Source organism: Paralichthys olivaceus, chromosome 13 (genome assembly GCF_024713975.1).
Source record: "Paralichthys olivaceus isolate ysfri-2021 chromosome 13, ASM2471397v2, whole genome shotgun sequence".
NCBI classification, from domain to species: domain Eukaryota; kingdom Metazoa; phylum Chordata; class Actinopteri; order Pleuronectiformes; family Paralichthyidae; genus Paralichthys; species Paralichthys olivaceus.
The window spans coordinates 10,201,661-10,215,016 of record NC_091105.1 but is presented as its reverse complement, the minus strand read 5'-3'; the positions used below and the strand labels follow the sequence as shown (position 1 = coordinate 10,215,016).

Below are 13,356 nucleotides of genomic sequence, written 5' to 3'. Positions count from 1 at the left end.
AGATCAGGCTTTGGTTACACAGGCAGCAGCTGCTGGTTGGATCATGTCAGTATTACCTCCACTGAGCAGGTTATGTTTTCATCCCTGTCCATTGGTTTGTTTGTCGGCAGGATTACACAACAAATGCCGATATACTACCTGGTGAAAGGATTGGACATGGGTCAAGAAAGAACCCATTAAAGTTTGATGTGATTCTCGATCACCACTGACCTTTTTCCATCAGTCAGCTATAGTTTCTTTTGATTACTGAGTTTCTTTCTATAATATTATAGGAATGAGCTTTCTCTCTAATGTGCCTTGAGAGTGCTTCTCAATATGATTCAAATTGAATGGTTAAGTTATAGGTTTAAATTAGACAGTTTAAAAGCATCAAAGTAGCGTGTTCACAAACAGTTTAATGTTGTGCTCAATTAATGCTGATGCACAGACATTTTCCACACCTCTGTATGAGCATGAAATTGTTGGGGAGACTGTGCTGCAGAGCTAAAAGAAACGCAGTCGATCAGGTATAATTATCCAGTTTTTGTTGCAAAAACTTCTGAGAATGAGACCCTTGGGTTTCACCTCAGAAAAGTGAAATTATTTAAGTCAAACTTCTGACAGAATGTGCACAACCCGCATATTAGGGAGACAGTTGGTAACAAGCAAAACGGCTTTATCATTCAGATATATCTACACATTGTTTTCATGTCTCAGCTGTATGACACACACACACACACACACACACACACACACACACACACACACACACACACACACACACACACACACACACACACACACACACACACACACACACACACACACACACACACACACACACAATGCTGACACAGCAGTCTATATTTCTGTTTCCATTCCCTTGACCATCATTGAGGAAGTGCAGCTGCTAAGACACAATAAATGGCTCACAGAGAGGACTCAGTAATCATAGCTATATATGAGCATCAGGCTCGTCCATGGGGTAATGCAGCTAGTTGGTCTTATGATGGATGCTCAGCTGGAAGTGTATTTGTGTCCAAGGACTTGTTTGTCTATTTTTGTTGATTGCCTGCTGCACCCACCTCATCCAACTAATAGAAATCTTCTGACTGAAGGAGGGCGGGTGAACGTGTGTGTGTGTCTCTCCTACTGTTGCATTAGTCAACAATGTTAACACACATTCATTTGGGTGTAAGTGGCACAGTCGTCATGAGCACCCTGTGTGACGAGCACAAAGAGAGGGCTAGTGAAGACACTGACAGGGCCAGTAAAAACTTGAAGGCCAACTGGACTTAGTCCTAAACCAGACGGCTAATACACCACTGTTTGAACACAGTCTGGATTCTTCTTTTTGAAAGCAGGTGCTGCAGCATTCAGGAGTACAGTAACTGATAAGAAAACAGTGAAGCAACACGCCTTTAGCCTACATGAGTATTTAGTTAATCAGCTGTCTATTTACCTTTTATACAGCCTACATTCTACATCTGGCTGTTTAATACAACTGTCGGGTTGACTCAATGTGTCAAACCCCCCTCGCATCAACCTTTCTCCCTCAGATCTGAACAGATCTGTCTAACTGGTCCATCTGCAGGGCTCCTCTTTGGGGTCCTGACAGGTGCAGGCTCCGCTCTCAGGTCAGCTATATATGTATATTCGCTCCACTGTCAGGACTGGAAATGCATGCAAAGAAGAGCCCTGCAGACAGACCTCTGTCCTCTCGGGAATCCAGCTGAGAGAAATCCATCATAGTGACAGAGAACTTAAATTCCTGAGAGTGGATGCACTTTAGCTTTTAAAGTTTTGCTCAGAAAGTTAAAATAGTGGAGAAACTTACAGGTCCTCAAAGTCACACAGCAGTGCTACGGGGTTGTCTCCTTCAACAGGCTTCACTGGGTTTAATCATTAACCGAGAGAGAAAGGTGAACGTTAGGGAACATAACTCAGCATGAAACTTTATTTAATACAGAGGGAGCAGGATATAGATGGACAGAGAGGTACAGCAGTTTTACAATATTATGATGAAGAATGGATATCTGTACTCCATAAAAATGTAAAGGTAAAATCTTGTATCCAAGCTGATTTTAAGGTTATCCATTTGTCTTGAACTAAAGTCAACCTTACCTTCTCTCTGTCTTTCCTCTCTTCAGCTAACATCAGCAAACTTGTTGCTCCATGTATCCAGATGCAGAACACACATAGACATCAGTGTGTCAGAAGTAGACTACTCCATGATCGACGGCCAGGACGGGGACAGAAGACACTTGCGTTGTATTGATCTGTCAACAAACAAGCAACAACCTTTTACAGACATTATGGACTATTACCAGTTAATATAACAGTTATTGTTGAGATTAAATGCAATAAAAAGTCTCACCTTCTTTCCAACATTGCAGAATTATCACAACTTGTGACTCCAACTCGACCAAATTCAAGTGTATTTAATACCTGTAATCACCATCTAATAAAATAAGTAGATGTTTGCAGGTAGAATTCTTTTATATCAAATAAATTCATAGACTTAAAAAAAGGTTTTTCATCAAATGGATGCACAAAATTTATTATTCTGCTCTTATAACAATAACATCGGCAAATAAGAACATTCTAACATACAAAGTCGTCTTATGCTGCCAAAAGGCCAACACAATCTGTGGTTCTGCATTGTTAACAATCTCTGTGCGGCTGTAGGGCCTTGAATCAGCAACACCTCATAAGTTAGTTGTTTTTTTATAAATCTGTTTAAACATTATTGTCCAACATCTATTTCCCATGATCTAAGAGCCATGACAACCCAAATCAAGATGAACAAATGTTACGTTCCAAATAAAACAATAATTAAGAACATTCTAGTGCACAACACAAGTTCGATACCTGAAAAGAAACATGCATGCTCAACATGTCAATATTTTATGTGCCTGCCAATTGTTTAATTTTACCTATATCATGCCTGTTTCTACAAAATAAGTTAACTATATCTATCTGCATAGTTTTAAAACATTTAAAGCAATATGTACAAAACATTCAAAACCAAAGCCGATTCTCTCTTAATTCACGTAAAATATTCATCAAACCATTTCACACGCACCCCACTCTAAATAAAAAAAACTTCATTTTTTAAATCTTTCAGGAGAGAGGCTCAAGAAATTACAACATAAAGATGACATACTACAGCTACAGGCCTGATAAGTAAAGACATTAACAGTGCACAGGGCTGTTAGCAGAGGAAGATGTGCAATGAGTGACTAAGACTTTACAGTGGTTATATTATTCCAGAGATGAGAGTCAAAGCAGCTCAATCTCACAGGATTGAGAGAAGGAAGAAAATAACATAAAACTAAGAAACTAGATGTAGGGTTTCAGCCTCTTCATCTTTTTTACGTTCATCCCAAAGAAATCTTATGATCTATAAGTTAGCCATCTCTCTCCCGCTGTGTGCATGTGTGCAGGTGAAATAAACAGTTCCCAAATCAGTGAAGTTAAACTGTAAATTGAATCGGCACCGAAACAACGCACTGATGTGGTAATATAAGATCCTATAAAAAAAAAAAGAAAAAGGATGACAAAATGATAAATGCATCCTTTATACGCTTTTGTGGTCCAAAAACAAATGTTCCCTTTGAATAACCTCTGTCACTACTCCTCTTTGCTGCTTTTGACGGATCCATTAATTCTTTAGCCACGTCCTCGTCCGCTCTCCTTCCTCTTCTCCTCTTGGATTCCCTCTTTCTCTGCAGCTGCTGGGACTGAAAACCTTTTCATGACATCTCTTTCAAACTCCTCCATTTCTTCCTCGATTTCGCTGTCCGTCTCTTCCCCGTTCTCGTCCCCTTCCACCGTATCTTCCACCATATCTTCCAGAATATCCCCCACATCATCCACAAAATCGTGAAAGCTCATTTGGTCATGAGCAAAGACTCCATCCTTGAAGAACTCTGGAGCCAGCTTTCTGAGCTCCTCTATTTTGGAAGCATCCACTCCCGCCTCCTCTGCCTTGTCTAGGTAAATTTGGAGGATAGCTTCAAACTCAGGGAGGGGGACAGGAAGCAGCCCCTCACTCTTAGCGCAGGTCTCCAATGAGTTGCACTGCTGTGGTGGTTTGGTTTTGTGCTGGAGCCGGTCTCTCTGCTGGACCCAGTACTCGGGCTGTTCGAGGGAGGGGCGGCGGTGTGTGTGAGCGGCCTTCCCCTCTCCCCACACATGCTCGTCATGATGGTGTTCATCTTTGTTTTTTTGAGAGCTGGATTTGTCCTTCTTCCCGTCATAATTGCGATCTTTCTCTTTCTTCCCTCTCTTCCATTCTTCCTGCTTTTCCCACGGTTTCTTTTCATCCTTGCTCTTCCATTCCTTATCATCTTTACCCTTCCACTCATTCTCTTTCCACTGTTTCTTTTCATCCTTCATTTTCCTGTCTTTACCATTCCTGCTGTGATTTTCACTTTCTTCCCACTGTTTCCTTTCACCTTTTTTCCCTTCTTTGCCATGTTTACCCCTCCACTCATCTTTCTTCCACTCTTTATTCTCACCTTTCTCTTTCCAATCCTTCGACTCCCATTTCTCTTTGCCACTTTCCTTGAAGCCATCTTTCACTTTCTTCCATTCTTTCTTTCCATTCCCTTCTTCCCTGCCATTGTGTTTCTCTCCATGGTCCTTTCCCCTCTTCCAACCCTTCTTCTCTTGCTGACCCTCATTCACTTTGTCATGCTTCCCCTTTTTCCAGTCTTTCACTTCCTTCCGATCTTTTCTCTCAGTCTTCTCTATCCATTCCTTATTTCCTTCCCTCGCCTTCCATGACTTTCCTTCATCACCTCCGCTCACCTTTTCTTTCATCTTCTCCTTCTCCTTGTATTGTTTCGTTACATCGCTGTGCCTCTCCTGTTTACCTTCCTTATCTTTCACCTTGTCAGACTTCCCTTGCTCATGTTTTCCCTTTTTCCATTCCGTTTTACCTCTATCTTTGCGCTCCTTTTTCTCTCCTTCCTTCCATTCAGATTTCTCTCTCTCTTTCCACTCCTTCTTTTCACCAGTGTCATATTTCTCCTTCTTCCAATCCGTCTTCTTCTCTTTCTGGTCCTTCCATGGTTTCCTGTCCTCTCCCTCTTTATTTGTGTCCTGTCTGCTCTCCTCTGCCTGACCACTGGAGGGCGATGTTGTGGACTTCACAGGTGCTTGGGTGGCTTCAGTGGCTGCTGTGGGAAACAAAAGTGGTTGTTACAGCTACAGAGGTGAACAGTGAACAGTCAAGTGAGAAAATAGGAGAGTAAAAGAATGAAAAATCCCAGTCTTTCCCTAACTTTCTACTAACTATCATCTTCTACATCTACCCTGCACCTCGCCCAATCCCTACCTCCATCCCTTTGTACCTGAGGAGCGTTTTAATTCAGTCACAGTCGATCTCAGTGTTTCTAGTTCTTTCTGTAGGGCCAGGACAGACTCCAGCTCTCTCTTCATCCTCTCATTCTCTTTCTGAAGAACAGGGAGAGATGCCATCTCTGTCTTCAACCTACTGTTTTCCTTCTCCACCTCCTCCCACTGCAGCCGCTCCGTTGCACCCTCTGCTGCCAGTCCCTTGGCCACTTTTAGCTCTTCTTCCTTTGCCTGTTTAAAGAAAAAGACAGTCCTGTGAGACTATTAAACACTCAGACACGTTTATATGGACATACATTATAATCGTGTTTATACAGTATGTACGTGAACACACACAAACACAGAGGGGAGAAATTAAGTAAGAGAAAGCATGGAGTCACACCTGAACTTGGGCTTGTAGCAAAGAAATATGCTGGTTCCCTTCAGCTAACTTATTTAGCAGCTCTGTACTGTCAGCATCGACTGGAGGTGGAGGAACCTCTGGATTAAGCCACTCCTGTCAACAAATTGCACACACAGTACAACAGTGTCAGGGCTTAAGAAGACTTCTCAACATCATTAAAGTCAAACGGATTAGTCGAGAAGTGCGAGAACAGTACATGTTGATGAAATGGGGAAAACAAATCCAGAGAGGCACAGGAGGCAGAAAATAGCAGCAATACTGCCAGCGTTGTGGGTGGACTCCTACTGAGCACATCTAACAATAAATTCTTGCCATGGCACTTCTTGTCCACAACATTGCAGGTATAACATATCAAAGTTAGACTATAAAGAACAGACAGAATGGAATAGTAGAAAAAGTTGACATCACACTGACCTGTTTTCCTGGAGCCTCAGAATCTTTCAGCTCCCTTGTCCCATAGTCACTCTCTGAAAACCATTATGTAAAGCTTTATTTCAATATGCAAAAATACAGTGACAAAGAACACAAGCAGATGCTTTACACTTCATTGCTCATCATTAAAAAATGTGGTATCTACTCAAAAAAAAAAAAAAATCCAGATAATGAGATGTGTGTTGCTCATGCTCACGGCATGTATACTGCATAATGTCATTACAATGTAAAAGAAAGGTTAAGGGCAATACATTCATTGCTGGTTGACAACCTTGTATCTTCAATTTAGCTGTTTTTCATTTTCAATGTTTACCTCATGCTGTATGTTCTTAAAATGTTTTCATGCCAAGGATAAACCTACAAATTAACTTTGAAAGGCATGAAGGTCAAGCTTAAGCTAATGGTTTACACTGTGGTACAAGGTTTTCATTCTCAACAGCAAATACGCCTTGTTGCGACCATTCAAATCATGCAGTGCTTCAAATATTGGTGTCAGATGCCAAACTGTTTTAACTGCATGCATATCCACACAAACAAACACAAGCAGGGCAAGGAAGCACGTGTTCATCCCCTCATGCATATACAACAAAACAACCTACCCTCATTCAGGTCCATGAAGACACCTGCAGATACAGTACACCTCAATTGCAACATGACCATGTTCTATACCACTTCCAGCCCCTCTTCCCTCTTTCTAGCTTTACTGTCACATTTTGAAATCCATCTAAAATGACTTTTATGAATTAGGATTGGATGCTATCGTTAGCAACAGGTCAAAGCGCGATGCCTACCGGAGAAAAAGATAGTGCCGAGGCCTAACAGAATGACGGCAGCAAGGATGCACTTGTTCACAGAGAATCCGCTGTCGTCGTCTCGCTGTGGCACCTGAAACTCTTCCTCTCTTTCATCTTCCTCCTCTGTCCTACCGATCCGGTCCAGAGATGCCAAGAGAGACCTCCTCCTCCTCCTCACCTCTGGCTCTGCCTCCTCTTCTGTCCTCTCAGTCCTCTCCTCACCCACCTCTGAATCCACTGGGGAGTCTGGAGCAGAAATGGAAATAGTATAAAAAGCTGATTTTACACTATTACAAGTAAATTTAATAATTTACAAAGTAATTGTGAAAAAGCTCATCATTTACTTTATAAGCATCCACTGATGTATTTATCATTTTTAAGAACTGTTGCACATCATAGGGTACGACTTTGCTCTGGCACGCAGATTTGATAATAGATGGATTACAGCAGGTATGGTGTTGTAACTGTTCTGATTCTGCAGTATGAGACCTCATGGGACGCAAGACTTGCTTTTTTTATTAGCTCTGCTGTGCCCAATTTCTTAGTTTCCATTTAACAGCATAAACAAGTGATTCAAATGTTACATTTTGAAATTCCTGGCAACTCGAAACAACAGTATTTTAGCTTTCCAAATTATTTGCATCCCACACTGCTGTTAAAGAGCACAGCGACGATAAAAAAACACTGAAAAGAACTCATTGACACTAAACCCTGTTGGTAAACAAAGAGAATATGAAAGATTGCAAAGCAGAGCAAAATAATCATTTTACTGCTGTAGTGAGAAAGAGCTGCAGACAAAAAGCACCACACTGCAAAAACATTTTAGGAGGTCCCAGTCCCTCTGAACCCAATTTACTTCTGCAGGGTGTCATGCAGCAGCCTCGCTGCTGAGTACATGCAGAGTTACTCTGTCACATCATGCTCCCTTCCTCATACCGACCACAGCCTCTCCAGACAACCTCTTGGCCCAGATACTGAACAAGTCCATAACCAGCTGGTCCACCAAGTACACTTCAAACATAAATAAGTACATAGTGCTTAGTCTCCAAAAAAAGAGAGGAAAGGATGCAGGCATACCAGGTGATGATCTTTGCCATGTATATAAAAAACTTTTAATGAGGTCATTCAAATAATAATGTAATAATGGCGTCTGAGTTACTGTTCATACCTGCCTGTTTCCCTAGGTCACTCGTTCTTGAAGACAGGTCTGACTCATCTTTCTGTTGTAGCTCTTCACCATTAATCTGATGCACTGTTCCTTCCTCTGCAAGCCTCTCTTCTTCTTGTGTAAACTCGCCCCCTCCCAGAGTCTCTGTTGTCAGATGTGAGGCTGGGGGCTCATCAGAGGAGGGGGTCATGTGGGTGTAGGAGTCACAGAAAGAATCAGGATCAGGGCTGGACGGTGCTGGGCCCTGGGGTGGCCCCCCCGAGAGGTTGAGGGCATCGCTGCCCGGAGCAGAGCTGCCAGTGTCTTCTAGAGAAGCTGGAACAGTGGCATCGCTGAGGTCAGACGGCACTGAGGCGTGTTGCTCTGTGCTTGTGTCTCCAATCAGCTCCACTCTTTTTTCTTCTGATACCTGGAAAGTCATTAAATCCTTAATGCATAATACTGCCACTCAGAGGTTTTAGGGCACCTTATATTTGAGCATTTTTTGGTTTTAACAGTAGGAAAGCAACAAATTCAAAAACAAAAGTTCATTTTAGGAAATATGGTTAATATGGTGGTTATTGTATAGACTTCATAAAAAGGGTCACTGTGGTGGTTGAAGCGATAGATAACTATGACCTGTATTAATAGCTGGGAACAATACAGACTCATGGCTGCTTCAAAATGCAGACAAGGAAGACTGCTTCCTCCTCATCCTCATCAAATTAAATTACTTTTTCTGTAACTTTCCAGACACAATTCCCTCTAATCCAAGGACACAACTCAGGCATAATTTAAAAACTATAACATGATAGAAAATGATGTGTATTCTTGTCTTACCAGGTGTTCCTCCGCAGGGGAGCCCTCTGTAGATGCTTCACCCCTTGCAGCCTGAGTTGCTCCAGAGTCTGGCTCTTGACAAGCAGACACAGGAGGAAAGAAGGGAAACATTTTGATCTTGAACATTTGCAATGGAGCAATTCTGACTTCAGACAACAGCATGTCCATGCAGAGTGATGAGCTTCACTTCAATTGACTTTAAAAAATTTTATATTACATTTTGGTTTGACATTTTGAGAAGAAAGAAAATGAATAAAAGTTGTAAGGGAAATCAACAAAGCTAAACCTTATAATAAGTTAGTATGAAAGACATCCTCAGATTTATTGTGAAGAGCACCTGCTGCAGATGTAAGACTTTCTTCATGATTCTCTGTTCGGTCTGCCAGAGGCTTCAGGGTTTCAGCGACAGTCTCCTAGAAGAAAACAGACAAACAGGCTGTCAAATGACAGTGATAAGCATGACTCTCTTAAGCAAGGTGCCACTGTGCAAGGCAGTAAGTGTGTGTGTGTGTGTGTGTGTGTGTGAGGGTAAAACTATCCCTTTGGCCAGTTCCTTCTACAGCCAGTCGACCAATCTGAATAATAACTAAATCTGGTTTAAAAAAAAAAAAAAAAAAAGTAAGGAGAGGCAGAGTCTTATCATAGAAACCTACTTCACATTCAGGTGACCCAAAAGAAATCATTTGGGACAAGGTGGGTTTTTTTAAATAATGCAGTCATTGAGGTCATGCACAACGACTGTATTGCTATGCTCTTTACAGTGTGGTGATACCTCAGGAGTGAGGACGGTCCAGCTGTTGTTCGCACCGTTGCTGCCAGACATGACCCCTGGAGGCTTTTCCTGTCGCCTGCAAAACAAGAACATACAGAACAGATTATATGTTTAACAGTGGTTTAAAAGTAGTCTCTGTGGCTTCATAACCTTAAGATCAATTCTGATGACAAGGTAAAACAAACCCAAGTGTGCAGATTGTTCAGATAATTGTCACAGTGTCAGTACTGCAGCTCTAGAGTTGTACCTCCTTTGTTTATACATGGACAGGATTTGAATATATGCTTTGCTGCGAGGCCTCACCCATTCTGGAAATAAAGCCCTAATGTAACATGGTGTTAACAGATTGCTCTGTGTATGTACATGTGTGTGTTTGTGTGTGCAGGAAGTCCCAATCCCAGAGAAGCATTCAGCTCTTCATTAGTAGTTTGTGTGTGTTGTATGCCTTTTGACTAGCTGGGAAATGTTTCAGCAGAGACACTGGTAACTACGGCCGGCACCATACTGGAGATACAGGCAGCAGAGTAGGCAGTCCATTTCAAAGCTAGTGGCCTGTTGAATAGATGTCTACAAAAGAACCAAACTGTATATTTGCACAATGCATATGAATCTCAAAATTACCATTTTCCTCTTCGCCTGCAACTGCAGTAGTGTATTTAAACAACAAAACTGCTTACACCCAGTCTGACATTTAAATTCTACCACCTGGCAAAACCTGTCCTTCAAACACAGCAGAGTACAACATCACAAGATATTTTAACCAAGTGTAGTCTGGCTTTTTTTCAGTGAACGCAGAAAAGAACAAAACCCCTTCAGTTAACATTGTGGTGGATAATGACACACATCACTCCACAGATTCAATTCTCTCCGAGCTCTGCAATTTAGGTCTCCTAATCAAGTGGCTCCCAAGAGAGGTCTACTGAATCCAGCCTGAGGCCCAGGGAGCATTGTGGAGCATATAGGTTTAAATAGATACTGGCTAAATATAGCTGGAGAGAGATTGAGAGGAGACATCAAGAGGGAGCATGCATGAGGTGGCAATGGAAGACACAACAGGGGCAGCAATGCGATCTAATGACAGCTTTAAAAAGACTTGTTTTTAAATGAACAACTAAGATGGCAGCCTTTAACAGAGGGAAATACATGTCTCTTGCTCTTATCTGATCTATATAAGTGGCTGTGGCTTGACGGCACTGACCATAAAACCATTTCTGTTAAAAAAAAAAACTAAAATTGCATGAGGATATAAATACATTTTTACTTGTTTATACAGTTTTTTCATGCACAAATGCAGCCAGAAGCAGCTGCAGGCCTCCTCTTATCTTCTTGGTGTGAGAAGGGAAAAAAACACCAAAAAAGGTCAAGAGAATGAGGCAGAGGAGGAGGCACCATGTCCACAGCAGCTCTCTCACACACAGCATCACCAAGAACACACAGGTTATCAAAGTGTAACACACAGAGAGAAGCCTGGGGCAGGACATGTCACACAGAGAGAAAAACCCCACGTCTGATACTGACGTCTTCAACTCGACGGTGGAGGCCGAGAGCTCCTGAGGTAAATAACCTCAGGTGTGGAGCAAAAGGAGACTTGTTGACATTCGCCATTAAACTCAAAACTTTCGGTCGAGCCACCGAGAAGAAAGGAAGTGGGCGGAACTGCGAAACGGAAGGAAAATAACAACAACACGTGTGAAAACTTCCTGCTGGAGGAACAGAACATTAAGTGAGGAGAGCTTCTTACCGCCGAGCGTCGCCTTCTTCAGTCTGACGCAGGAGCTCAAACACGCGTCCGTCTCCTCGCATCCAACTTGGGGAAGTTTCCTCCCGGACACTCGCCTTCTCCTCCAATCCGCAGGCGGCGCTCGCTCCCGTCCCGCCCCCTCTCATGCCAGCTCTTCCAATCGCGACGCGTCGTCACCAGGCAGGCTTCCAGGTTGATTGACACATGCAGGTGATGACTTCAGCTCAAACCCTGGTTCAAACACTGTCACTGCTGCTCCGCACGTGTCCAGGTTCAGTTTACAAAGATCCTCCCTCTACATGTTTAACAGCTTGTAAAATTCATCCACTGTTGTTCTGAACACATAAATCATTGCAAACTTCGTCAATTTAAACGAATACAGGTCAAGGTCTCAATCAAGAGTGCATCTAAGCTATTTCTTAATCAAATTAATCAGAACAAAATGAACAAAAATGCAGACAATATATTTGTTTCTATTTATTCGTTCCTTTATTCACGTCCACAGCAGTTTGTCTTGTACAGTGAACATCAGCGGTGTCAGCCAGTCCTCCAGATCTTAGATCATTCAAGAAACTATAACCAACCTCACAGTGAACATGTGTAGCATCTGAAAACATGCTACTGCGTTTCCTGAAAACCCAACAGGAGCATCGTATATAGACCCTGAAAAACAGAAACAACAAAAAATATCTGTACGTAAGCGCATTGGACCATTTTTGTGATATAGTCAACTATTCATCAATGAAACACACTTTCTAAAACTAAGAGCATCTTTTTTGGGGTAGGTGATAACATCATATATATTCAAGGGTGTGACTTTAGTTTGAACATTATGGGGGAAGCTGAGGTCAAAAGACATGGTCAAATACTCATCATCATTTGTAAATTATTATTTCTTACCATTTGCTCTATATATATAATCGCCATCTATATACTTACTAGATAATACCAACTAGCAAAAGTAGATGCAGAAAGATTGGGGTGAAAAAAGTTGTTCTTTGTTCGTGCTTCAAATTAAACTTATTATTAAACCCAGTGTATATTAGAGATTTCTTTTCGCTATCTGCATATGAGACAAAATTCATACTTGCCAATGCTTCGCTGATCAAACACTCCATTTCTGATGAAATAAAAGATGGTTTAAATTACACGACAGGAGCCAATGAACGGGGGGGAAAAATCAATGGTTCACCGCTTGATCTACTCTCTTGCAGTCTGTCAGTCCAGGATCTCTTTAATGCACCAGCAGCAGAGAAGGAAATAGAGGCACTCCTTCACCGACTGGATGAAACTGTAGGCAAAGTTTCCTCCCAGGAAGTTCTTGCCCCGTCCCAGACCCATGGCCATGTCCCGCAGGTGCTGTCCCAGGGAGGAGGAGGGCATGGCTTGCGGAAGAGGACGCTGTGGATGCATGGCTCCGCAGAGGAAAGGGGAGCGATCAGGCAGGAGGCAAGAAGGAGGGCAATCGATGAGGAAAAAACAGGAGGAGAGGTCTGACAGATGGGTCTGGACCAGGCTCGTGCGACAGCTAAGGTCAGCTCCTCTACTTATAACCTCCTTCATGACCTGCAGGCAGCCTCCACTCACATCCTGCTTTTTCTCGGCGCTTCTCTGCTTTCAAACATCCACTGATTGATTGAAGGCCTTGTTTACCTTTTCTGTGCGCTGCCCCCCCACTCTTTTGTAAAGTGCCCCCCACCACCACCACACAGACTCTCCGAGCTCTAACAATCCCTGAATCAGCCCCCTTCTGTTCACAAACAGGAGGGTTCCAGCAGCTCCAGTACATCCCAGTCTTTTGTTTCCAGACAGAATGTGACAGGGGATCATACTGTACCTTCTAGCAGTGTGTGCTGTGCTGTTTAATTTTAAGTTAAATGTTTT

The 13,356-nt window shown here is 42.4% G+C and overlaps 2 protein-coding genes across 15 annotated transcripts; both read right to left on the bottom strand.

The window, feature by feature from the left end:
- Window positions 1–2,511: 2,511 nt before the first annotated feature.
- pbxip1b (pre-B-cell leukemia homeobox interacting protein 1b) lies at window positions 2,512–11,728 on the bottom strand. Of its 14 annotated transcripts, none has more exons than XM_069537785.1 (12): window positions 11,473–11,728; window positions 9,732–9,807; window positions 9,297–9,372; window positions 8,960–9,033; window positions 8,141–8,549; window positions 7,909–7,983; window positions 6,970–7,218; window positions 6,778–6,801; window positions 6,161–6,213; window positions 5,726–5,839; window positions 5,340–5,574; window positions 2,512–5,162 (listed from the first exon to the last, which is right to left on the bottom strand). In XM_069537785.1, the coding sequence occupies exons 1-12, from the start codon at window positions 11,616–11,618 to the stop codon at window positions 3,652–3,654; spliced, it is 3,042 nt and encodes a 1,013-aa protein (XP_069393886.1). In that variant the 5' UTR covers window positions 11,619–11,728; the 3' UTR covers window positions 2,512–3,651. The 14 variants fall into 14 exon arrangements, with proteins under 14 accessions (XP_069393886.1, XP_069393891.1, XP_069393890.1 ...); XM_069537790.1 differs by having other exon boundaries at window positions 5,484–5,574; XM_069537789.1 differs by having other exon boundaries at window positions 2,512–5,165; window positions 5,484–5,574; window positions 11,473–11,727.
- Window positions 11,729–11,938: 210 nt separating this feature from the next.
- Window positions 11,939–13,156, bottom strand: lenep (lens epithelial protein). The gene is made up of 2 exons (XM_020092839.2): window positions 12,564–13,156; window positions 11,939–12,135 (listed from the first exon to the last, which is right to left on the bottom strand). Exon 1 carries the CDS (start codon window positions 13,033–13,035, stop codon window positions 12,691–12,693), a length of 345 nt encoding a protein of 114 aa, XP_019948398.1. The 5' UTR covers window positions 13,036–13,156; the 3' UTR covers window positions 11,939–12,135; window positions 12,564–12,690.
- Between the last annotated feature and the right edge of the window lie 200 nt (window positions 13,157–13,356).

Excerpts from the sequence above, each read along its gene's own strand:
- pbxip1b (XM_069537784.1), bottom strand. The coding sequence starts at position 11,618 with ATGAGAGGGGGCGGGACGGGAGCGAGCGCCGCCTGCGGATTGGAGGAG. Across the intron at positions 9,373-9,731 it reads GGACCGTCCTCACTCCTGAG|GAGACTGTCGCTGAAACCCT; the intron begins GTATCACCACAC and ends GTTTTCTTCTAG. Across the intron at positions 9,034-9,296 it reads AAGTCTTACATCTGCAGCAG|AGCCAGACTCTGGAGCAACT; the intron begins GTGCTCTTCACA and ends CTGCTTGTCAAG.
- lenep (XM_020092839.2), bottom strand. The coding sequence starts at position 13,035 with ATGAAGGAGGTTATAAGTAGAGGAGCTGACCTTAGCTGTCGCACGAGC.